Consider the following 27211-nt stretch of genomic DNA (forward strand, 5'->3'; position numbering starts at 1 on the left):
ACACAAGCCAGATGCTTTGTTGACTGAACCTGTAATGACGCATTATTTAAGACATTGAAATAATAAAAAGAAAAGGGAATTTTTTTTTACCTTCATATATATTGACGAAAAGCACTCTGATCATTACAATATCTCCATTCGAACAACATCTGCTGTCTAGCCCATCAAAACTGCATAAAACATGGAACAAGCACTCCCTACTACAACATCTCAACACCGACTCACATCTCGATAAGCACTGACTACTACCACATCTCGACAAGCACTCTCCACCACGACTTCTCGACAAGAACTGCCAGTGGAGGCGGCGGAATAAAACTCTTTGGCGCAATCTCTGGCGCTGTGGCTCAGTGTAGCCACCTTTCACAGTTAAGAAGTTTGTTGAGAAGCTGAAACCAGTTCAATCACACTACTGCCAAGGAAAAAAACATCAGTAGACTCTTTATGTCCATTGAAAATTCGATTGCAAAGCTTTGGAAAATGTTTTATTTGGATCCAGAGAAAACTGTGGACAAAGTTATGTACGAGTCTTTCAGATCTATTTTTGTATCTGATTATAATATCAGTTTCGCTTCCCCAGCAACCGACTGTTGCTCAGTGTGCATCAGTTTAGAACAACAAATAAAGCAATTAACCTGAAATACTTGAGATGAGGTGAAGAAACAAGAATTGACAACACAACTTGCTTTACACAAAGCTACAGCAAATGCTTTTTATGATGTATTGAAAGTTGAAGACAATGATGAAATAACCTTGGCATTTTACTGCCAGAAAAACCCTCCATTGCCTGCACTGCAAGATCAAAGTGCTTATTATGCATGTCAAATGTACATGTATAATTTTACTATCTGTCAAGGACCATCTGGTTCATGGCAAAACAAAGAGAACACGTTTATATACACATGGAAAGAAACAGACTTTGGAAAGGGATCCAATTAAATTGTTTCTTGTGTACAGCACAGGTTAACATCTACAGACCTAACTGACATCAATACCATCCAACTGATGTCAGACAGATGTGGAGGGCAAAACAAAAACCAGACGATGTTGGGTATGCTGTGCTATTGCCCAACGCAACAAGCTCCTGTCAATGTGAAATGAGCAGCTGGACATTCGTTTCTCCCGCCCGACAGAATTTTTGGCCGAACAGAAAAGGTTCTCAGGTCTAAAGTCGCAATTACCTCACAGAGTGAGTATAATGAAGTGTTTAAGGATCACAGGATAGTCTTGCAATTAGGAGTAGATGTCAACAATCTGTGTTGGAAGGAAGCAGTTGCTGATGTCATTAAGCCACATTGTCAATGGCACTTCAGATTTGCCCCTGTAAAACGGGTTGTGACCACCAGAAGTAAACAAAGAAACGCACTAGTAAGAGGTGAAGTGGCTTATAGAATGGACGCTGGTAAAGGAAGAGGGATATGCAGACGAGGCAGAGCCTACTCGTCTATGGAGCCAAATGTTATCAGAATTGGAAGAGCCTTAAAGGAAGCTAAATTGAAGGACATTTATTTCTTGCTCAAAAAGCATTTCGGGCACACTTGGGAAGAAAATTAAAATCTTGCTTTCTACAAGAACATAATTCATTGTCAGACACCTAGGAACAATGCAGATGAAGATTCAGACTTTGAAATTCATCCAGAGGACAACGAGTTGCCAGTGTAATTTAGAGGGGACGGGAGAGGACTTGAAAGCTTGTGGCGTATTAACTACCTTCCAACTATTGTTTAATGTCACATAATTTGTAATCACATTCAGGTTTAGTCATTAAATCTTTTGTAACAGTATTAAGGTGTCTTTTTATTTTTGTTATTTTAATATATGCACATCAATCTCTACAGCAGCATAACTCGGTAGATCCCTGGGAACAGAGGCAAAAATTGGTGAATCCAAATTATTTTAGGCAACAACTAGCAAAATAAAAGCCGAATATTTCAGGGATTATGAGAAATATACTCCTTAGGTAAGCATAAATCTATGATGAAAAAGAATTTCAAGTATCTGCCATATGAAGTAAGTAAGAAGTTTTTTGCGTTTCTTGAAAAAATGTTCTAGTGCAATCACTGCATTTTGCTTCTGGACGCCTCATATAGATTTTCTCTATGCCAAGTATCCGCTTTGCCATGTTCGTTTTCGCTGTTGAAGCAACTATATAGCATTTATTCCTTTTCAGATACGTTTCCATTCGCCTTTTCCAGTTCCCAGAGTCTTCTCCATCAAAAAGCGGTATCTTTATCTCAGCCACGTTCCATTTCACAAACGACACTTTTCGAACAACGATCTTCCTTTTAGTTCGCAACCGATCACTATTTTCCCGAATAACATTCTCCTTTTTTAGTTTACAACAGTAGACTGCTACCATCTTAAGAATATTTATTTGGAAAAAGGTAAATACAGTTACATCGGTATTTACACAGTGAACGATTCATAGCACATGCAGCTGACTGGCTAAAGTATGTGCAGTAAATATATAATGCTCGTTGTTGATTTCCCTATCGACACAATCAAAACTATCGATATAATGTACCGTATTCCAGCACTGACATCGGCAGATAGTGTGTGTAGTGCTATGAAACAGTGTGTGTACTGTATGTTGTGTGTGCAGTGACTGGGAATTAGACATTAATGAACAGTGTAGCATTAGGCTTTCATCATTATTAAATAACTTGTTTGTACCCTGGGGCAACCCTAATGAGGTAACACTGTTCTAAACAGTCCCCTTGTATTCATGAGGATGGGTACTCCAGTCTTTATCCAGCCATCCTGATTTAGGTTTTCCACTGTTTCCCTAAATTAGTTCAGGCAAATGTCGAGATGGTTCCTATTATAAGGCCACAGTGAACTACCTGTCCATCCTTATCATTCTACACCGGAACGCCTGTATATGGGAATTACTTTATTTTTGTAGTTTTTAAAGTTTAACGCCAAGACGTGTCCAATAGCCTTGTAAAGTAAACCTTGTTGTTGTTGTTGTTGTGGTCTTCAGTCCTGAGACTGGTTTGATGCAGCTCTCCATGCTACTCTATCCTGTGCAAGCTTCTTCATCTCCCAGTACCTACTGCAACCTACATCCTTTTGAATCTGCTTAGTGTATTCATCTCTTGGTCTCCTTCTACGATTTTTACCTTCCACGCTGCCATCCAATACTAAATTGGTGATCCCTTGATGCCTCAGAACATGTCTTACCAACCGATCCCTTCTTCTAGTCAAGTTGTGCCGGGAACTTCTCTTCTCCCCAGTCCTATTCAATACCTTTTCACTAGTTATGTAATCTACCCATCTAATCTTCAGCATTCTTCTGTAGCACCACATTTCGAAGGCTTCTATTCTCTTCTTGTACAAACTATTTATCGTCCATGTTTCACTTCCATACATTCCGGTTTTCATGGGTACTATGCACGTTTTCACCGCTGAATGATCGTGTGAACACTACTAAGTGGACCTCCTCCTTTAAATTTTCCATTGTCGTGTACGACATATGTACATAATTTCTTTGTGAGGAGAGAGGTGGAGCGTGATCTCATGTCACCTTTAGTAAAATTACCGTTATCGGCTAGATAAAAAAAACACTCTTACCTTTTGGAGGTGTCCAAACCTATGGATAAATAAAGCTACTACTAATAATACTACTGCAGTACATTAACATGTGACAAGTCGCTTCTTTGCAATAATTCTCAGACCCATTTCCTCTTTTTCTTTTTTTCTTTCCCTGCTGTAGCTAATAAATTTCGTCACACTTTTCCTTTTGTGTATCATTCTTAACCTTCCCAAACCACTTTGCCTTTGATGTCTACAATACTGGAAATACTATTGATGATGTGAGAGTCTCTTCAATATATCAAAGGGTAGACTGACTAGTATCACAGTCTAATAAATACAGTCACGACGCTCTCTGGTGTCAAAGTTGTTACCGTTTGATAACTGGAGCGACACTAGCGCTTCAAGCGACTAGAGACTGGTCAGTCACATGCGTCGTAAGGATAATGTTCGTTTTTAATTATTTTCTACTTAATTAGCGAAATATTTATCATAACTGTGCATTCCATGCGTTGGTAAATTACCAAGAGGCATGAATTATCGTGAAATACATGTAAAACCAGCATAATCACACTGAATTAATGACATAAGCTACAACTTAATCATGAAAAAATACTTTCCAATATATGTGTATTTGCACCTTACTCCGCTGAAAGCAAGAGAATATTAACAATTATTTCATGTGAAGCCTATATTTTTGTTGTTGACTATTGTTATTATCACAGGCGCTCTGCTTGACACTTTAAATGTATTTTGTGAATTCTAATGAGTCACCCGTTCTTACACTTCACTCGGCTGTCCAATACATGAATAATTTTGTAAATGTAATTATTTTTGCTTCAAAAGCGAATTTGTTGAAGAGTCTTACCATTTGTAGCTCAATTGTGGAACTGGTTTGTTCTGTGTTGGGAAACTGTTTTATTGTTTTTGATGGTTTAGTATCACGCTTGTGTCGTTTTCTCTTAAGATACAGCTGTGGTGGCTTATTTCGTACATTAATTAATGTAAGTATTACATTCCATATAGGATTCCCAAGATCCAAATCGGTGAGCTGGCTGAAAATGTAGCGAACGGAACTCCACTTTTCTGGCTAGATATACAAAGACTTTCTGCAAAAGGTCAGGTCTTACAGTATTTACTAGCGATTTTTTTGTTATTAAAGGAAAAAGACATTATTCGGTAAATAATCGTGTACATGGCAAAACTGTGCTGTAAACTATCGTTTCGAAAATTCCAGGGTCCTCAGGAAACTAATGAATAACAAATGTGGTGTCATGTTGCAGTTGCTGTTATTGTCGATTTTTATCGCACTACATAATGATTCCCTGTCATAACAACTATTAGACAGATCGGTATAAACGTTAGCATTAGCACTCACCAGATAGCGTTTTCAGAAGTGTGCTGGCTAGCCGCTCGGGGCGCTGCTGTCGCTGCAGGTAACAAAATCGAGAGGAGAGTCGCGACTGTTATAGACTGTGGTAGTATTGTCAAAGAACTTTTTCATCGTGACTCTGAAATGCCATAAGTTGTTCAACCGACATAAATTATTTTCGAATGTGCATGCCCGCACCACTACATCCATGATAACACGCCGAAGTTGAAAGTGATAAAATATGAAATTCTCTCACTATTCACATAAATCGATATCTATCGAATTACAATTGACATTTGGTCTGTTTATAGAAAAAAAAGCGAAGGTGTTTGTAAACAGTGTACAGGTGATTTGTTTTAGCTGGTTTTAGCTTGAGGGTGTGTAGTACCGTTGTGTGTGTGTAGCATATAATTTGGTTTATGTAGTGAATGATTAGTGTTTCCTTTTTGCAGGTTCATGACTAAAAGTTGGAGAAGCGAAGGATAGAAAACCGACGAAATAATTCGTTTCTAACCACAAGGAAATGCCTCGAAGTGTCCGTGCAGCCGGTTTTGTAATTTTTAGGTACATCAGCAGTAAAATTGAGTACCTATTACTACAGGCGTCATATGGGGAGCATCATTGGACACCTCCAAAAGGTAAGAGTGATTTTTATCTAGCCGATAACGGTAATTTTACTAAAGGTGACATGAGATCACGCTCCACCTTTCTCGTCACAAAGAAATTATGTACGTATGTCGTATACGACAATGGAAAATTTAAAGGAGGAGGTCCACTTAGTAGCGTTCACACGATCATTCAGCGGTGGAAACGTGCATAGTACCCATGAAAACCGGAATAGGCAATGGTTATTAGCTATGTAGCTCTATTGTTTTGCATATTTGTCACAACGTATCCGAGAATTCTTCCCATGCTACTAGTCATTTCCTTTCCTGTGCCACTTTCAAATAGTGATGGAAAGTAAAATCCTGTCAGCTTTGCTATAAGCCCTAACTTCTCCCGTATTATCTTTGCAACCGTCATGTGAAATGTTTGCTGGTGGCAGTATAATCATTGTGCAGCTGGCCTCAAATGCCGGTTTTCTAAATTTTTCTCACCAGGACCTCGTGAAAAAAATGTTCATCTTCCCTCCAGGGATTCCATTGTAGGATTCCATAGCATCTCTATAATAATTGCTTGCCGAGGGAACCAACTGCTGTCACATCTAGCAGCATGCCTCTGAATAGCTTCAATGTCGTCCTTTGACCTGACCTGACCTGACCTGGCAGAGATCCCAAACACTCAAGCAGTACTCAACAAAAGGTCACAATAGAGTTATATATGTTGTGTCCTCTGCAGCTGAGCTATAGTTCCCCAAAATGCTCCTACTGAAACAAAGTCAACCATTCACATTCCCTTCAACCAACCTGAAATGCTTGTTCCATTTCATATTGCTCTAAAACGTTTGGCGTAGGTATTTGACTGACACACCGTTTCATGCAGCACTCTTCTAATGGTGTATTTGAATGGTGTGGAATTGTTTTCTCTGCTCATCTGCATTAACTTCATTTTTCTTCACTTGTAGCAAGCTTCGTTTTATCACACCAACTAGCAATTTTGTCTAAGTTGTTTTATGTCCTCCTACATTCACTCAGCCATGGCACCTTACTGTACAGCACAACATCATTAGCAAGCAACTGTAGACTGCAGCTCACCCTGTTTTTCAGATCACTTATGTACATAGAAAATAGGAATATGCCTGTCACACTTCACTGGAGCACTCGTAACAATACCCTTCTGTCTGATGTATACACTCGCCATCAAGGACAACATGCTGGGTTCTGTTACTTAAGAAGTCTTCACTCACACACTTGGGAAACTAATCTGTATGCACAGACCTTCATCAACAGTCTGCATGGGGCACTGTGTCAAATGATTACCAGAAATCTAGGAATGTGAAATTTGCATGTGCTCTTCATTCGTGGTCCACAGGATATCGTATAAGAAAAGGGTAATCTGAGTTCTATACAAGCAATGCTTTCTAAATTCATGTTGATTTGTGGACAGAAGCTTTCTTGTCTCAATGAAATGTAATACGTTTGCACTTGAAACGTTTTCAAGGATTCTGCAACCAACTTATGTTAAGGACTGGTGTGTGACTATGTGCATCCGTGCTTTTTCCTTCATTGTGCACTGGAGTCACCTGCACTTATTTCCAGCTGCTTGGGTCTTTGCAAAGGGCAAGAGATTTGTGATAAATGCAAGCTAAGTAAGGGGCGAATGCCGCAGAGTAATCTCTGTAACACCAAATTGGAATTCTGTCTGGACCTGGCAACTTACCTTTTTTCAACTCTTTCAGTTGCTTCTCTAACCCAGGGATGCCTATTTCTATGTCCTCTATTCAGCAGTCTGTGTGCCAGTATGTCTCCGTGATTATTCTGTGTGAATGATTTCTTAAATGTGAAATTTAAAGCTTCCCGCTTTCTGTTTACTGTCTTCTAATGCCACCCCAGACTAGTTGACAAATGATGTGATAGAAGCCTTTGACCTACCTAGTGATTTTAAGGACGAGCAAAGTTTCCACTTCTTGATAAGATCTTTTGCTAAGATATAATGGTGGAAGCTGTTGTGTACTTCTTGCATTGATCTTCTTACTGATGCATGATTTTCTATTGACTTTTGCCTGTCACCATTTGCACTTTCTATCAGTCTGTTGGTAGGGAGGAGGGGGGTGGAAAAAAAGAAAAGGCAAACAGAAAATAGCAGCATCAAATGTTCTTATGACCTGTAATCTATGCAAGTATTGCCTGCTATCATGAATTTAAATTTAAGCATTCCTTACAGGTTTATGGGCTAACCAGAGGCAAGTGTTGCATTAATTTATTGTTGAATGCTGATAACACTTGGCTATTCAGTATGTTGTGTCAAAGAGTATTGTAGAAAATACTGCCTTAACCAACCTAACCATTTGTTTTAGGCACTTAATTTATATGTGATAGTGTTTGTTGTTCGTAACATAAGTTAGTCTAGGGACCAATGACCTCAGCAATTTGGTCCCTTAGGAATTCACACACATTTGAACATTCTTTCATCTAGTGTTGTGGTCATATATGTCTCAGTTGGAAATGACTGAGCAATGTAGGTTGAAAACTCTAAAGCTGAAGAAAGACGTTTTTGGCTATAAATGTATTGGACTGCCAAAATAATCTCATCACCAATTATATAGAGAATTATAACTATTCTTTCCCCCATAAAATTACAAAATTATCATATCTGCTGGCAGCAGGTTGAACATTACTTCAACCTCACTAATTGAAATTGTACACTCAAGACTACAGTATACTGGAATATAAATGTAAAACAAATTAAGAAACAGACAAATTCATTGTGAAATGAGATTCCCAAGGAAGAAGGGTGCCACTAATTCTTTCACCAGAAATTTTGCTAATCAGTGGAAAAAAGTCAAGCTAGATGAACCAGTAACATTTATTAGGTAATTACTTTTGAGAAAACAAACATGTCGTGGTACTGTTAAGTTGCCATTGTTAGCACTTCATTAGATATGCTATAAAAATAATGCCAGTCATTGAGGATGGAAAGACACGTGCATTGTGTCAAAATTGGTAATGGATGATACCCTTCTGCTGAGCGCACACATCAACAGCTGCTCATCTGCTGAGTTTGTGCCTCCGTGTGAATACCAAAGCATCCATTACCGCCAGTCAGCTTTGACCTGTGATGTCATCAAAATGGTGGGCACTGCCATTTCACACTTACACAGCGTGTCATCCAAGACGTCACACACTAAGCAAATGAAGAAAAACATTATTATGACATCACCTATAATCCAATTAATTCAAGAAAGAGTATCAGTCTAGCAGGACACCCACAGGAATTTGGGGTTTTGGACAGGACAAAGTGAACAACGTACCTGCTAACAATACACAGTTTAAAAAAAAAAAAAAAAAAAAAAAAAAAAAAAAAAAAAAAAAGGTAGCAAAAATTCACAAAAATCTGATATCGAAAATGTTACATGTTCAGCTCAAACGAACCCCACGATACCATGAAAGTGAAAATCACTCTAAAGGCTGGTATCAAAAAGTTCACTTGACATGTATCCTGTATAGCTGAACCAAAGCCCACAGTGCCAACAAACCAAAACTCCCATGTCTAAACTCTTATCAAAAACCCAACCTGAGCAAAATAACTGCAAAACACACCATGATACCCACATATCAACTAATAGTTACGAACTTCAGTCAACAACTCAGCACACAAAATCATAAAAATTTGCCCCAAAATCAGTTTCCACTCCAACATATCAAAGAAAATTATGCACATAAACACCCCTCCCCCTCTTCCGTCCCTCCCCCAACCACTAGATTTAACTTACAAACTTAGGGCTGTATAGTTTACCAACAAATTTCAACACTGCAATTGACAATAGTTTTCAGGCAAACTCTTCCTTCAACAGAGCTCATAAAGTTGAGACTCTATAGTATTAGCACCAGCCCCCATTACATAATTTTAAAATTCTGCACACTTGATTCATCATTTAATGTTGAGAACCCCTGCTCCCTAAAGAAAATTAATCTAAAATAACAGTAGAGCCCTCTACACTGTATTGCTCAATTAATCCAACCAAAACCCATTTTGTCTGCCTACCTGCCACCACACTGAAAAATCACATCAGTAAACATAGCCAGCCGGGGGGGGGGGGGGGGGGGGGATGATGCCGCCCACAACCAGACTCCAATAACACCACTACCCCTCCCATATTATTTAGCTTTCCCAAACACAGACTTGTCAGTTTCCGCACCTAATCCTGCACCCAACACCCCTCAAAACAATCCTCTATACTTCATAAACTCAGAATGAACCTCCAGACATATTGCTAAAGTCCATCTCATGGGTACAAAACCCTGTCAAAGATAATAAGTCAGCAGAACACTATACTACTTATCCCTTGTTAGACTCAGCCACTTCAATTAATTTCATTACTTCACCCCACTGTTGATCCTTCATACATTCCACCACAAGGCAAAATAACTGCTGAGATTTAAATGTTGTGTCCATGTTGTCACCCATGGTGGCATCTTATGTACGACTGGCAAATTTTGTTGTTAGGTACATAACTAGTAACAAATGATAAACAAAAATTAAATTTCCAACCATTAACAACAAGATAACATACCATTTCCAAAGCTGAAAACAAATCAGTAGTGAACAACAATAAAATGACTCTGACAAGCCAGCAAAAATAGACTTCTAGAATAGGGAATAATATAACAGCACTTAGTCTGTTAGCTTCACTAACATCACTGAAGTACAACTCCTAAAGATAGACATTCAGCAATAGTGTGCCACCACAGAAAACAAAATGCCATCTCCAAACATGATGCATATTAGATACATGGTTTAAACATAGCATAGCTATGTCACAGAGCAGAGTCATGCCATATTATGTACTCCCTGCATTTACTTTTATTTATTCATGGTATCCTCTTTCTTCCTAGAATTTCTTTTTGATGATTGCTTCCTCTACGATCTTTGTGTCATATTTACTTCACTTGTGCTCCTCTTGTTTGTCACTTCTCAAATGCCCTTCTAAATTGTTAAATTTCCAGATATCGTGTGTTACATGCATGTAATTGTTAGCATTCAGCTCATTCTGTCTGTATATATCTCCTTTGGCATGGGTTCCTGAATACCATTCCTGTGCAATCCTCTCTATATTATGTTAAGGTGCTCAAATTTGTATTTTTTGTGTGTCTGTAAACCTACTATCATCCAGTTAACTCATTAGATTTTTATTGTAGCTGTCCGCAGATAGGTAGCTGCTGCTGTTCCATTTATAAATTTTAGAAGTACATATTAGTGGTTGCATGTGAAATGAAATTTCTTTATTTAAATATCGTATCACTGATTCCAAATAGATAGTAAGTAATAATGGAAACAACATGTAGATAATCATATCAGAAAAGCGGATTTCGGTCACTGTCCTTATGATGTATGATGTGGATGATATCCACTAAACTTTGAAGCTAGCACACTAACTGGAAATTGTTGTTGTTGTTGTTGTTGTTGTTGTTGTTGTTGTTGTTGTGGTGGTGGTGGTGGTGGTGGTGGTGGTGGTCTTCAGTCCAGAGACTGGTTTGATGCAGCTCTCCATGCTACTCTATCCTGTGCAAGCTTCTTCACCTCCCAGTACCTACTGCAACCTACATCCTTCTGAATCTGTTTAGTGTATTCGTCTATTGGTCTTCCTCTATGATTTTTACCCTCTACGTTGCCCTCCATTACTAATTTGGTGATCCCTTGATGCCTCAGAACATGTCCTACCAACCGATCCCTTCTTCTAGTCAAGTTGTGCCACAAATTTCTCTTCTCTCCAATTCTGTTCAGTACCTCCTCATTAGTTATGTGATCTATCCATCTTATTTTCAGCATTCTTCTGTAGCATCACATTTCGAAAGCTTCTATTCTCTTTTTCTCTAAACTATTTATTGTCCATATTTCACTTTCATACATGGCTACACTCCATTAAAATACTTTCAGAAATGACTTCCTGACACTTAATTCTATACTTGATGTTAACAAATTTCTCTTTTTCAGAAACGCTTTCCTTGCCATTGCCAGTCTACATTTTATATCCTCTATACTTCGACCATCATCAGTTATTTTGCTCCCCAAATAGCAAAACTCATTTACTACTTTAAGCGTCTCATTTCCTAATCTAATTCCCGCAGCATCACCCGATTTAATTCAACTACATTCCATTATCCTCGTTTTGCTTTTGTTGATGTTCATTTTGTTTCCTCCTCTCAAGACACTGTTCATTCCTTTCGCTGCTCTTCCAGGTCCTTTGGTGTCTCTGACAGAATTACAATGTCATTGGCGAACCTCAGAGTTTTTATTTCTTCTTCATGGATTTTAATTCCTACTCTGAATTTTTCTTTTGTTTCCTTTATTGCTTGCTCAATATACAGGGAGAGGCTGCAACCCTGTCTCACTTCTTTCCCAACCACTGCTTCCCTTTTGTGCCCCCCGACTCTTATAACTGCCACCTGGTTTCTGTACAAATTGTAAATAGCCTTTCGCTCCCTGTATTTTACCCCTCCCACCTTCAGAATTTGAAACAGAGTATTCCAACCAACATTGTCAAAAGCTTTCTCTAAGTCTACAAATGCTAGAAACATAGGTTTGCCTTTCCGTAATCTATTTTCTAAGATAAGTCGTAGGGTCAGTATTGTCTCACGTGTTCCAACATTTCCACGGAATCCAAACTGATCTTCCCCAAAGTCGGCTTCTACCAGTTTTTCCATTTGTCTGTAAAGAATTCGTGTTAGTATTTTGCAGCCATGACTTATTAAATTGAAAGTTCAGTTATTTTCACATCTGTCAACACCTGCTTTCTTTGGAATTGGAATTATTATATTCTTCTTGAAGTCTGAGGCTATTTCACCTCTCTCATACATCTTGCTCACTAGATGGTAGAGTTTTGTTAGGCCTCGCTCTCCCAAGGCTGTCAGTAGTTCTAATGGAATGTTGTCTACTCCCGGGGCCTTATTTCGACTTAGGTCTTTCAGTGCTCTGTCAAACTCTTCACGCAGTGTCGTATCTCCTATTTCATCTTCATCTACATTCTCTTCCATTTCTATAATATTGTCCTCAAGAACGTCGCCCTTGTATAGACCCTCTATATACTCCTTCCACCTTTCTGCTTTCCCTTCTTTGCTTAGAACTGGGTTTCCATCTGAGCTCTTGATATTCATACAAGTGGTTCTCTTTTGTCCAAAGGTCTCTTTAATTTACCTGTAGGCAGTGTCTATCTTACCCCTAGTGATGTGCACCTCTACATCCGTACATTTGTCCTCTAGTCATCCCTGCTTAGCTATTTTGCACTTCCTGTCGATCTCATTTTTGAGACGTTTGTATTCCTTTTTGCCTGCTTCATTTACTGCATTTTTGTATTTTCTCCTTTCATCAGTTAAATTCAATATCTCTTTTATTACCCAAGGATTTCTATTAGCCCTCATCTTTTTACCTACTTGATCCTCTGCTGCCTTCACTATTTCGTCTTTCCAAGCTACCCATTCTCTTCCACTGTATTTCTTTCCCCCATTCTTGTCAGTCGTTCCCTAATGCTCTCCCTGAAGCTTTCTACAACCTCTGGTTCTTTCAGTTTATCAGGTTCCATCTCCTCAACTTCCCCCCATTTTGCAGTTTCTTCAGTTTTAATCTACAGTTCGCAACCAATAGATTGTGGTCAGAGTCCACATCTGCCTCTGGAAATGTCTTACGATTTATAACTTGGTTCCTGAATCTTTGTCTTACCATTATGTAATATATCTGAGACCTTCCAGTATCTCCAGGCTTCTTTCATGTATACAACCTTCTTTCATGATTCTTGAACCAAGTGTTAGCTATGATTTAAGTTATGCTCTGTGCAAAATTCTACCAGGTGGCTTCTTCTTTCATTCCTTACTCCTATTCCATATTCACCCACTACATTTCCTTCTCTTCATTTTCCTACCGTAGAGTTCCAATCATCCATGACTATTAAATTTTTGATTCCCTTCACTATCTGAATAATTTCTTTTATCTTATCATACATCAATCTCTTCGTCATCTGCGGAGCTAGTTGGCATTTAAACATTTACTACTGTGGTAGGCGTGTGCTTCGTATCTATCTTGGCCACAATAATGCGTTCACTATGCTGTTTGTTGTAGCTTACCTGCATTACTATTTTCCTTAAACCTACTCCTCCATTACCCCTGTTTGATTTTGTGTTTATAACCCTGTATTCACCCAACCAGAAGTCTTGTTCCTTCTGCCACTGAACTTCACTAATTCCCACTATATCTAACTTTAACCGATCTATTTTCCTTTTTAAATTTTCTAACCTACCTGCCCGATTAAGGGATCTGACATTCTACGCTCCATTCCGTAGAATGCCGCTTTTCTTTCTCCTGATAACAACGTCCTTCCGGAGATCCGAATGGGGGACTATTTTACCTCCAGAATATTTTACCCAAGAGGACGCCATCATCATTTAACCATACAATAAAGCTGCCCCTTTTCAGGAACCACATGTTTGTCTGGCCTCTCAACAGATACCCCTCCATTGTGGTTGCACCTACGGTACGGCTATCTGTATCGCTGAGACGTGCAAGCCTCCCCACCAACGGCAAGGTCCGTGGTTCATGGGGTATGCTGGAAATTATTATATTACGTAAAGTTTGAAAGTATTTTCTGCCTTGTTATACTGAAAAATTCTATACTACTGCAAAAAATGTTAGCTAGGAAAGGATTAGCAATATTAGTGCCATATATAAACAATAACACAATGATATTATTGCCATAGTCCACAGCATTTATAATCACTTGGTTGTAGCAAAATGTTTCCTGTCATATAACATGACATCACTAGTTTTTATATGTACCGCTGTGCTTGTATGAAGAAGTTATTCAGGATGCCATATATTGTCACACGTTTTGACATTTAACTTACTACGTGAAGTATCTGAGCGAACTCCAGTCCTTTATTATATTTTCCAGCAATTATGTTCCCATTCCTGCTGTATAATAACTGATAGTGTTTTCGTTTCATCAAGGGTATACATACGGGCCAAAAGCCCCGAAGCCGTGTTTGTATTGAGGAGGAGGAGTAGCATTCAAATCCCCATCCTGCCTCCATGTTTATGTCTCTGGTTTCCCTAAATAGCTTAAACTATGGCTTACCTTGAAAACAAAAGCAAGTGGGTAATTAGTCTCTTGAGAGTGTCATCCAGATCTTGTCATTGATTGTCACAGATTTCTGGTGGCTGGCAGCACTCAGGTACAATTGGTTGAGGTGGTTTTCTAAAGCATTTACAGTACCTTTTTCTGTCTAAGAACCACATTGTAACACCAAGCAAAACTAGATATAGAGGGGTGGAAATGGTGCTAGGTAGTGTTATAATTAACATATTTTTTTACTGGTGACAATCAATGTGTGTAAAAGAGTGATCCAGACTGATTTGTTCTTTTTCATGGGGAACTGTCTTGACAGCGCACCTACAGAGGTAAGTAGGGTGAATAAAGCACAAATGGTTTCAAATAAACATTGAATTTGTTTTCCAACTGTGTGGACAGTTTAAAAGACCATGATAATATCACACTGGGAGCAATTCATTACCAGCTAAAGATACGCAATAAGTTTGAGGGACCAGGGTATAGTCATAGCAGACTAAGGTAATAATTGATAGCATAGGCATGGGCTATAGTCTGCTATTACCAACAGGAAGGAATACAGGTGACTGTAATGCAATCACAGTGCGTGGACACAAGAGTTTAATGAACTCACGTAGCATGACGGCTATCTCACATTCAGACCCATTTGTTTGAATCATTAAGTCTGAGCACAAATAAATCTTCTACATCTACATTTATACTCCGCAAGCCACCCAACGGTTTGTGGCGGAGGGCGTTTTACATGCCACTGTCATTACCTCCCTTTCCTGTTCCAGTTGCGTATGGTTTGCGGGAAGAACGACTGCCGGAAAGCCTCCGTGCACACTTGAATCTCTTAATTTTACATTCATGATCTCCTCGGGAGGTGTAGTAGGGGGAAGCACTATATTCAATACCTCATCCAGAAACGCACCCTCTCGAAACCTGGACAGCAAGCTACACCACGATGCAGAGCGCCTCTCTTGCAAGTCTGTCACTTGAGTTTGCTAAACATCTCCGTAACACTATCACGGTTACCAAATAACCCTGTGACGAAATGCACCACTCTTCTTTGGATCTTCTCTATCTCCTCCGTCAACCCGATCTGGTACGGATCCCACACTGATGAGCAGTACTCAAGTATAGGTCGAACGAGTGTTTTGTAAGCCACCTCCTTTGTTGATGGACTACATTTTCTAAGGACTCTCCCAATGAATCTCAACCTGCCAACCGCCTTACCAACAATTAATTTTATATGATCATTCCACTTCAAATCGTTCCGTACGCATACTCCCAGCTATTTTACAGAAGTAACTGCTACCAGTGTTTGTTCTGCTATCATATAATCATACAATAAAGGATCCTTCTTTCTATGTATTCGTAATACATTACATTTGTCTATGTTAAGGGTCAGTTGCCACTCCCTGCACCAAGTGCCTATTCGCTGCAGATCATCCTGCATTTCGCTGCAATTTTGTAATGCTGCAACTTCTCTATATACTACAGCATCATCCGCGAAGAGCCGCATGGAACTTCTGACACTTTCTACTAGGTCATTTATATGTATTGTGAAAAGCAGTGGTCCCATAACACTCCCCTGTGGCACGCCAGAGGTTACTTTAACATCTGTAGACGTCTCTTCATTGAGAACAACATGCTGTGTTCTGTTTGCTAAAAACTCTTCAATCCAGCCACACAGCTGGTCTGATATTCCATAGGCTCTTACTTTGTTTATCAGGCGACAGTGCGGAACTGTATTGAACACCTTCCAGAAGTAAAGGAAAATGGCATCTACCTGGGAGCCCGCATCTAATATTTTCTGGGTCTCATGAACAAATAAAGCTAGTTGGGTCTCACACGATCGCTGTTTCCTTTGGACACAGCATTGTAACTCAGAAACTGTTTGAGTAGCATGTGTTTTCCTATCTTTACAAACAGTCAGAAAATCTTGCATCTGTCAAGTGATATACTTTCACACAGGTTCCCACATAACAGGAAAAGAATGTAACCGATAACATTCGAGCTCACAGTTTTTTCATGTGATTTGTAGTTTTACATGCACAGTAAGACTGTCATAAAGCCTAGCCGTCAAAATGTGGGTGGCAATGTAATAGTTAGACGGGTAAGGTAGGGTTACTGGATAAAACGTGTGAGGGTACCATAAGACAAGTGGAAGCATTAGTTAACACATGCATGAACAAGTTGACAGGTAAGAGGGCAGGACTAACTTTGTGCTGTAAACCCAACTGGAGAGTAGTATGTAAGATGCAGTTGAGCTGCATGGGTGTTGTAGGGAAGAATCTTTATAACTCCTGTTACCTCTGATGTAGCAGTGAGGTTGTTCATGTTCTCATCTACCAACTGTAAGTTCTGGACAATGGTGTTTTTAGTAGCGAGCAGACTGTCTTCCAAATGCAGAAGGCAAATGTGTTGGTGGACGAAAGTGCTGTGATAGCTACCTTCAAGGGAAGTGGCATGGTGGATAGCTGCATTCCTGTGTTTGGTATCTGCCTGGTCAGATGTTCGGAATACAGTTCTAAGTATTGATCCTCCTGCACTGAACCATGCTGTCTTGAGGCGATCTGGTGGGATGACACCACAATGCCAAGTAACTGTTTGTGGGCATTATTAATCATTTTGATTACGTCTCGTAAGGAACAGAGGTCTTTCGGTTGTTTCATGTTGATCGAAGCATGTTCACTTCTCTCATCCTCCAATTACATGCTGCAGTTTAGCTTCTTCATTGTGAAACAGTGACAATTTAATTTCTGCAAGAGTTACAGCCTGGAGCAATGTGTGCAGTAGGTTGTTCAATCATTCAAATAGCACACCTGATTGAGAGGGATGGATGTGGAATGGCAGTAGCTCAGTGATTATGGCTAGAAAAATGAACATGATGCCACACTGTATTTTTAAGCATTGTGTAGAATGCGGAAATTCACATGACAGACAGTGGTAATGTAGCAGTCAACTTGGCTTGCAAGCCGACAGGCAGGTGGTGCAGCCACAGTGATGTTGATAGGCACAACTACCTAGAAGACCAAATTTTGCATCTTAAGATGGAGTTGAAAATGCATATCATATAGTATGATGACAAGAACAGTGTAAGTAATTATCTGTGCTTGGTGACTGAGGTGTCAACATTTGGTGTTTAATAGACATATAGTGGGACCAACATGTAGTCATAGTGATCACCGGCTGTGGACTCTCGAAAGTTTAAAAAAGGAGTCTTTGGCATCCAGGGACTGTTATCTGATATTGCTCGTGAGTGTTGACTCTTGGGTTTTTCTGTGGTGTGGCAGCTACAAGAAGGCACTTGTCTACCACAAGACTGAAATAAGGCATTAGCAACACATTCTGGATCTCGCAGGAAACCAGAATCAGCATTTGTAATCTGAGATGTTTATGGGGTAGAGTTGAGTTTCCAATTCAATATTATTGCCTGCCATGGATGGAAGGCAGCTGTTGTTGTGGTCTTTAGTCCTAAGGCTGGTTTGATCCAGCTCTCCACACTACTGTACCCTGTGCGAGCCTCTTCATCTCCAAAAAACTACTGCAACATACATCCTAAATCTGCTTACTGTATTCATCTCTTGTCCCCCCCCCCCTCCCCCCAAACACACACACACTTTCTTCCAGTACAAAAGTGGTAATCCGTTGATGTCTAGAGGGTGTCCTATCAATTGATCCCTTCTTTTGGTCAGGTTGTGCCACATACTTCTTGTCTCCCCAATTCTGTTCAGTACTGCCTAATTAGTTACATGATGTACCCATCTAATCTTCAACATTCTTCTGTAGCACACATTTCAAAAGTGTCTATTCTCTTTTTGTTGGACCTGTTTGTTGTCCATGTTTCACTTCCACACAGGCCTACACTCCAGACAGATACCTCCAGAAAAAACTTCCTAACACTTAAATCCATATTCAGTGTTAATAAATGTCTCCTCTTCAGAAATGCTTTTCTTGCCATTGCCATCATCAGTTATTTTGCTGCCCAAATAGCAAAACTTATCTTCAACTTTAAGTGTCGCATTTTCTGATCTAATTCCCTTAGCATCACCTGATGTAATTTGATTAGATTCCATTATCCTTGTTTTGCTTCTGTTGATGTTCATCTTATATCCTCCTTTGAAGACACTGCCCATTCTGTTCTACTGCTCTTCCAAGTCCTTTGATGTGTCTGATGGAATTGCAACATCATCAGAAAACCTCAAGGTTTTTATTTCTTTTCCCTGAACATTAATTCCTTTCAAAATTTTTCTTTGTTTTCCTTTACTGCTTGTTCAGTGTACAGATTGAATAACATTGGGGAGAGACCACAACCCTGTCTCACTCCCATCTCAACTACTGCCTCCCTTTCATGCTCCTCGACTCATATAGCTCCCATTTGGTTTCTGTGCAAGTTGTAAATAGCCTTTCACTCCTTGTGTTGTACCCCTGCTACCTTCAGAATTTCAAAGAGTATTCCACTCAACATTGTCAAAAGCTTTCTGTAAGTTTGCAAATTCCATAAATGTAGGTTTGCCTTTTCTTAATGTATCTTCTAAGACAAGTCATAGGGTCAGTATTGCCTTATGTGTTCCTATATTTATCCAGAAATCAAACTGATTTTTCCCAAAATTGGCTTCTACCAGTTTTTCCATTCTTCTCTAAAGAATTCATGGAAGTATTTTGCAACCTTGACTTATTAAACTGATGGCTGGGTAATTTTCACACCTGTCAGCAACTGCTTTCTTTGGAATTGGGATTATTACCTTATTCTTAAAGACTGAGGGCACTTCATCTGTCTCATACATCTTGCACACCAGATGGAAGAGATTTTCATGGCTGGCTCTCCCAAGGCTATCAGTAGTTCTGACAGAATGTTGTCTACTCCCGGACCCCTGTTTCGACTTAGGTCTTTCAGAACTCTGTCAAATTCTTCTCGCAGTCTCATATTTCCCACCTCATCTTCATCTCTGTCCACTTCCCTTTCTATAATCTTGCTCCCTACACCACCTTTCAACTTTCCCTTCTTTTGTTAGCACTGGTTTCCTATCTGAGTTCTTGATATCTATACAGCTGGGTTGTCCTATGTCAAGTATCCTAGTTTAGAACTTGCTCCCAGCTCGGCCAGCTTCAATTTTGATGAAATTTGTATAGTCTGTACCTGAGGGATGTGCATGAACTTCTGCAAAGTTTCAGATTCACTTGTAACTTGGTTAACGTACTAGAGCCATTTTTGTGAATATCAATTTTTCAGAGACTGTAAAATCACAAAGAAATCTTCAAGTTTGGCATGCCACTGTTGCTAATCTAAAAGAGCTAGCCCCTTACTTCTGGGCATAGTGGTACAATGTTTTATGCTCAATGCATAAATGATGCCAGTAAAGATCAGAAAGTAATACTTTTGGCATAATCTCAGTTCAAAGTGGGTAACAAATCATTTTACAACTAGTAGGTAGTGAGGAAAGTGCACTTGGTTTTTTTGCCAAACTATTGTTTGTTTGGCTTGTAGATATTTCACAAACCAGGGCCTAGCGTATGTGTTTAATTACTGTGCTACCATTCTGCAAATTTGCTAAAAAGTGAATGTACCAAACTATGCCCATGTTCAAAGTCACATATCTCAGAATGGATACCTACCACACTACATTCATTAACATGTCAGTAGAGCACAATTTCGTTCTACTACAAATATTTATTTCCATTTTGATGTCTCTTTGGGTAATGTGCAAAAATTTTGCCTAAAATATGAAATTTTGTAGCTTAAGTATTCATTTTTTATTTTTTATTAATGAAAATTTAAACCTCTTGTGATAGGTTCATTGCTTCATTTCACTGTAGTGAAACTGCTACATAACTTTTTTCTGAATGCTAATTGCCTACTTATTGTTTTTATTTCTTTTCTTTAGTTAGGACTCAACAATTTGATGTTAGTGCCTGAAGCTTATCAAGTTGTTGTTAAAATGGAGTAACAAGATCAAGTCAGTGCATGCAGTTATAGAAATGCTGATTCCCAATGCCAGTTAACGGCATACAGTGCCTTAGAGGGACTGAAAGCTGTAAAGGAACTTCCATTAGAACAACAAAAATTGCTTACTTGACAGAGCGCTTTACACACTACTGAAAATGCTCAACTATACTTACATTGTGAAGCTTTACTCTTACAAAGGTTTGAATTTTTGCAAAGATGATGCTGCAACCCTTTCGGTAAGAAAAACCATACTGCACAGAAATGTTTTGTGTTCAGTCTACATGGAAACAGCTGATCAGTTAAAAAGGATAGACGACATCTGATATTAAACCTGCCCAAAAAATGTGCCATCCTGTAGAAAAGCATTTGATACAATGAAATATTCGCAAATGGAAGTTACACCTCAGTCAGATGAAGATGACGAGACTAACATTTACCACAATCTGAATGGAAGCTTAACAGCTGTTGGAATATCACCATTAAAATTTCAATGAATTGGTGCAAGGATACAAAAGGCTATGCAAAGTGAAAAATACATCAACTTGAAGGTGGAGTTACTAAGAAAACTGTAGCAATTGGAGGATTTGATCCCAGTGAACTGGAGCAGCCATGCACAAGCAAGCAATGCTTGACTTGTTTAGATTACAGCCAGCTGACCGAAAAATTGAGAAAAAAATTAAGTACATCAAATAATAATGAGGAAATTCAAATGTCAACCTTAGTTCCCCAAAGCTGGTCTATCAAAAAGACTATGGAAGGATTCAGTGTTCCAGAAAGAATGGTAAGAAAGACTAGAAAGTTAAAAGCTGAACAGGGAATATTGGCACAGCCATAAGGTAAATTTGGGGGAAAAAGCTTCCTGAGGCTGTGAAGGCAAGAGTCACAGAGTATTTTTATGATAAAGAATTTGGCCGGATATGTCCAGGTAAAAAGGACTGTATTATTGTTCAAGTAGATGGAGAAAATGTTTAAAAACAAAAGTATTTGTTACTGAGAAGCTTAAAAGAAGTGTTTGTTGCTTACTGCAATAAAAATGGACTGGAAACTGGAGTTTCCAAATTTTGTAAATTAAGGCCAAAGTGGTGTGTGACTGTTGGTGCACTGGTTCACATTCAGTTTGCATCTGCACAGTACATTGGAATGTGAAACTAACATTGGCACACTGTCCAATAAAAGAAGACTGTAATATTTTCTTGAGCAAAATTGTGTGTAATTTGGAAAAGAAAGATTGTACACTTAATCGCTGTGAAGTGTGTCCAGCAACAGAAGCTCTGGACTATTTGTAAAGTGTTTTCGCAGAAATTGATCCTGAGGATCCAAATCAGTTTAAGCAATGTTTTGACACAGACAGAGATACAACTGAAACCAGAGATATGACAGTGGAGGAATTCATTGAAGAATTAGTTACAACGCTTTTGGCCCTTTGTTCTCACTACTACATTGCAAAGCTTCAGGGCAAGCATTTGCAATTGACTAAAGAAGGTCTCAAACCAGGAGAATAGATTAAATTAATGGATGTTGCTGAAAATTATTCCTTTATTGTCCAGCAAACAGTTCAAGGATTTCATTGGGAAAATAGCCAAGCTATGTTACATCAATTTCTTATGTACTACAATAATAATGAAGAACTTAAAAGGATCAGCTACTGCCTAATCAAGACTGCCTCCGACATCAAATCCCTGAAGTGCACGTCTGCAGAAATTAAGCATATCCATCATTTTAGTGACGGTTCTGCTGCCCAAAACAAGAATTTTAAGAATATTTCAAATCTTTGCCATCATCAAAAAGATTTTGACATCACTGCAGAATGGAATTTTTTTGGAACAAGCCATGGGAAATCACTACATGGTGGTACTGGGGGCACAGTTAACGTTCAGCAGCAAGGGCTATCCGCCAGCATCCAATTGAAAACCAAATCTTAGCACCAACTTATCTGTTTCAATATTGCAAAGCAAATGTGCAAGGCACTGACTTTATTTATATCAAAAAAGAAATTCTTGAAGATGCAAATATTGATCAAGAAAAGTGTTTTGAGGATGGATGTACAGTTTCTGGTACAAGAGAGCATCACCATTTTTTGCCAGTTGATGAAAAGCGACTTCAGATTTGTGAAGTATCAAATAATATGTTGTGCTTTATAGCAAATGTTGACCGAAATGCTAAGTTACTTCTAAACGTGTAGCCATTACTGAACTATAATCTGGCAAGTACAATGCTTGTATTTATGATGGAAAGTGGTAGATAAGAAATATCTGAAGTTTCATACAAGGGAAAAGATGTCTTGAGTAATTTTGTGTTTTCTCAAGGAGCTGCTCAATCATTTCATTGGCCTGCTAGAAGAGATATATGCTGGATTCAAGAACAACAGATAATTGCAGCCGTTCCAGTTCCAGCCGCATCAATGATGTGGTGGTGATATCATTTGCCGCAAGCAGTAGTTTCAGACATCAGCAACCAATTTAAAGCATTCGACAACAAAAGACTCCCACATTCAGGCTTGGGAACCTCCGGTAAAGAAACCCACCTGTGGCTGACCGTGCCTGGCAGTGGGGTTACCAGTCACTGGGATTGGTAGTGACTTAGCCACCGTGGACAATGGAAGGATTTTTCTCAAATTACAAAAAAATGTTAATAGTTCAGGTGAAATTTTTGCACCTTACCCAAGACAACAAAATGGAAGTAAGTATTTCTAATACAATGAAATGTGCTCCATTGACTGGTGTTAATGAATGTAATGTGGTAGGTGTCCATTTTGAGACACGTGATTTAGAAGGCAGGTACAATTTGGTACATTAAAATTTTTAGCAAATGCACAAGATGGTAGCACAGTAATTAAACACACAAACTAGATCCTAATTTGTGAAACATCTGACAGCCAGACAGACAATAGTTTGGCAAAAGACAAGGTCCATGATGCCCTTTCCTCACTACTTATGGGATGTTAAACTACGGAGCAAATTTGTCGCAAGATGATTTTTTGCCCACTTTGAACTGAGATTATGCCAAAAGCATTGTTTTCTGACCTTTATTAGCATCATTTATGTGTTGAGTACAAAATGTTGTACCACTATGCACAGAAGCAAGGAACAGTGGCATGCCAAACATGAAGATTTCTTTGTGACTTTCTGGTCTCTGAAAAAATGGTATTCACAAAAATGGCTCTAGTACCTCAACCAAGTTACAGGTGAACCTGAAACTTTGCACAAATTCATGCAGGTCCCTCAGGTACAGACTGTACAAATTTCATTAAAGTTGAAAATGGTTGAGCTGGGAGCCCTAGGACACCTGACGCAGCTGCTTCTCTTTTCCTCAAATGCCTCTTTAATCTTCATGTAGGCAGTATGTGCCTTTCCCCTAGAGAAATGTCCTTGTAAATCCTTCCATTTCCTCTAGCCATTCCTACTTAGCCATTTTACACTTTCTGTATTCATTCCCTTTCACTTGCTTCATTTGGTACATTTTTATATTTTCTCTTTCCATCAATTAAATTCAAATTCTCTTGTGTTATCTAAGGGTTTCTACTAGGCCTTATCTTTTTAAATATTTGATCCTCTGCTGCCTTCACTATTTCATCTCTTAAGGCTACCCATTCATCTTCTACTGCAGTCCTTTCCCCTATTCTAGTCCACATTTGCCTAATGCTCAACAACCTCTGGCCATTTCGACTTAACCAGGCCCCATCTTTGTGATTTCCTACCTTTTTCCAATTTCTTGTTTTAATCTACAGTTCATAACCAACAAATTGTGGTTAGAATCCACATCTGTCCCTGACATTTTAAAATCTCTGTCTTACCATTATATAATCAGTCTGAAACCTTTCCGTGTCTCCAGGTCTCTTCCACATATAAAGCCTTCTTTTATTATTCTCAACCCAAATGTTAGTGATGATTAAATTATGCCCTGTGCAAAATTCTACTAGGCAGCTTTCTCTTTCATTCCTTTCCCCAAGTCTGTATTCACTTGCTATTTGCCTTCTCTTCCTTTTCCTACTGTCAAGTTCCAGTCCCAATTAATTTTTTGCCTCGGTAAACTAAATTTTTGTTATCTCATCACACATTTCTTCAGTCTTGTCATAATCTGCAGAGCTAGTTGGTATGTAAACTTGTACTACAGTGGTAGGTTTGGGCTTCATGTCTATCATGGCTATGATAATGCGTTCACTATGCTGTTCATAGGCTCTTACCTGTTTTCCTATTTCCTTGTTCATTATTAAACCCATCCCTGCAGTACCCGTATTTGATTTTGTATTTATAACCATGAATTCACCTGACCAGAGGCCCTGTTCCTCTTGTCACCAAACTTCATTAATTCCCACTGTATCTAACTTCAACCTATCCATTTCCCTTTTTAAATTTTCTAACCTACCTGCTTGATTGAGGGATCTAACATTCCATGCTCCAATCCATTAGCCCACCAGATTTGTTTCTCCAGATGACAGCCTCCCAAGTAGTACCTGCCCAGAGATCCAAATGCGGGACTATTTTACCTCAGAAATATTTTACTCAAGAGGATACCATCATCATTTAACCAGACAATAGAGCTGCATGCCCTCAGGAAAAATTACGGCTGTAGTTTCCTTTTGCTTTCAGCCATTCGAAGTACCAGCAAAGCAAGGCCGTTTTGGTTGATGTTACAAGGCCAGTTCAGTCAATCATTCAGACTGTTTCCAGGCTGCTGCCCTCTTCAGGAAACATACATTTGTCTGGCCTCTCAACAGATACCCCTCTGTTGTGGTAACACCTACAGTATGGCTATCTGTATCACTGAGGCACGCAAGCCACCCCACCAACACCGACGTCCATGTTTCATGGAAGGCAGTACAATACAAAATAAGGATTGCCACATATTTGACTGGGGTTAAGCTAACAGAGTTGGCAGTATGCTTAGAACAAGGCCAGAGTAGAAATTTTGACTGTGGAGGAAAGGTACAGGTAACTGAAATGGATCATTTTCTGGATAGGATTAGGATAGTTTTTCCATCCAAACCACAGCTTTCCAATCAATCGTGAAATTGCCACACCGGCATTGGACTGGAGATAAGGGTTTACGGAATAGGTTCTGGATGTATGTATTTGTGGTTTCTGTATTGGCTGGATCTGGTACCCAATAGGTGGGCACTTAGTAAGGTATCAAAGCTTTCATACAGTCAGTTGAAAGCAGCAATGGCAGCCTTTAATATTTTTCCAGGGATGAATGCACAGGATAGTAGCTGGAAAGATAGTTATAGAAATAAGTACATAAACTAATGATGAGACACAAGTGTGTGTAGTGAAACAAGTGCCAGGATATTCTATTTCTATGGAAACTGTTGTGGAGGTATACAAGTGTTTAATAACAAGGCAGCTATGGGAATGCAGTCAGTGCTGGAGGCGAGATAATTTTAGTCATTACGAAGATTCAGAGTCAGGTTCCAGCTCTCAGCTGATACACAGATACAGAGTGGCAAGTTAAGTGTTTATATTTTTCCGTGTCTTCCTTGAGTATATTTATTAAATTTCATGCTTGTTTCTCTGTTTACGATGTTTACTCTCGCATTTTTGTAAGTATAAATTCATTTGGTCCTTAGAGCAATAGTTGCTCTGTGAACAGGGAGCTATGTAGTTCATTAACACTTTAGTGTCCATCAGGAGGGTAGCAAGTTGCATATCTAGAATTGTGCGCTTTTATAGTTCACTTCCAGTTAGTCCTGCTAGGACAACTAGGATGTGTTCAGGCTGCGTGCAGACGCAGGAGGAGCTGGCCGCAGTTCGCAAACAGCTGAATGTGCTTTTGGTTACGGTCAGCCACCTTCAGGCTGCTGCCTGGGGAGTAGCGGTGGCAGAGAATCTGGCACATAGCATGGGACACTTCAGGTGTCGCTTATTTTGCCCACAGGTCTGCTACCAAGGCACCGCCTAGTGCGAACGACACGTTGGATCTGCCCTCACAGCAGGGTGAGTGGCAGGTGGTAACGCCGTGGTGTCGATCGAGGTGGAGGGCTAATGTGTAGACTGACCACCTTGCCTCACCGCTCACCCGTTCACCCTGTGAGTGGACAGGTGGCTGTTCCTCTAGCAGGGTCCAAGCAGGCACAATGGGGGGGGGGGGGGGGGGGAGGAGATGTTTACTAGTTATTGGGAGCTACAATGTTAGGCACTATAACCCCTTAGAAAGATAGCATTCTGTTCTGGAAAGAAAGCCAATGTGCGCTGGGTATGTCTATGGGGGGGGGGGGGGGTCCTTATCACAGATGTGGAGGCCTTACCTGTGGCTGTCGAATGTGCAGTGTGCAGGTGTCTGCATGTTGTGCTCACATCGGCACCAACGATACGAGGCCTATTGCTTGGGTTCTAAGGCTATCTTCAGTTTGTACAGGCAGCTGATGGAGGTGGCTGACCTCACATGTGGGGAGCAAACAAGAGCTTGCAATTTGCAGCATAGTTCCCAGAGTTGACTGGGGTCCTTTAGTTTGGAGCCGAGTGGATATTCTCAACCAAAGGCTTCATCGATTCTGTGATGCTCTTGGCTGCAGATTTCTAGACCTGTATTATCATGTGGGGATTTGTAGGACTCCCCTTAATAGGTCAGTGGTGCGCTACACAAAGGGAGCAGCTACTCCAGTAGCAGAGTACTTCCAGAATGCACATGAGGTTTGTTTAGGCTATGCAGTAGTTTG

The 27211-nt window shown here is 39.6% G+C and overlaps 1 protein-coding gene across 2 annotated transcripts in view; it reads left to right on the plus strand.

Annotated features, from left to right (window-relative positions):
• Nucleotides 1-5086: 5086 nt before the first annotated feature.
• The window catches only part of LOC124795325 (bis(5'-nucleosyl)-tetraphosphatase [asymmetrical]), a 49577-nt gene continuing 27452 nt past the window's right edge, over nt 5087-27211 (plus strand). Inside the window, exons 1-2 of one of the 2 annotated variants that reach the window (XM_047259300.1) lie at nt 5087-5252; nt 5359-5544. In XM_047259300.1, coding sequence (XP_047115256.1) covers nt 5430-5544 — 115 coding nt within the window. In that variant the 5' untranslated portion in view covers nt 5087-5252; nt 5359-5429. Of the gene's footprint in view, nt 5284-5358; nt 5545-27211 lie in introns of both variants that reach the window. The other variant, XM_047259299.1, reaches the window with a different exon arrangement.

The sequence above is a fragment of the Schistocerca piceifrons genome, chromosome 4, assembly GCF_021461385.2.
Source record: "Schistocerca piceifrons isolate TAMUIC-IGC-003096 chromosome 4, iqSchPice1.1, whole genome shotgun sequence".
In the NCBI taxonomy this organism is placed as follows: Eukaryota; Metazoa; Arthropoda; class Insecta; order Orthoptera; family Acrididae; genus Schistocerca; species Schistocerca piceifrons.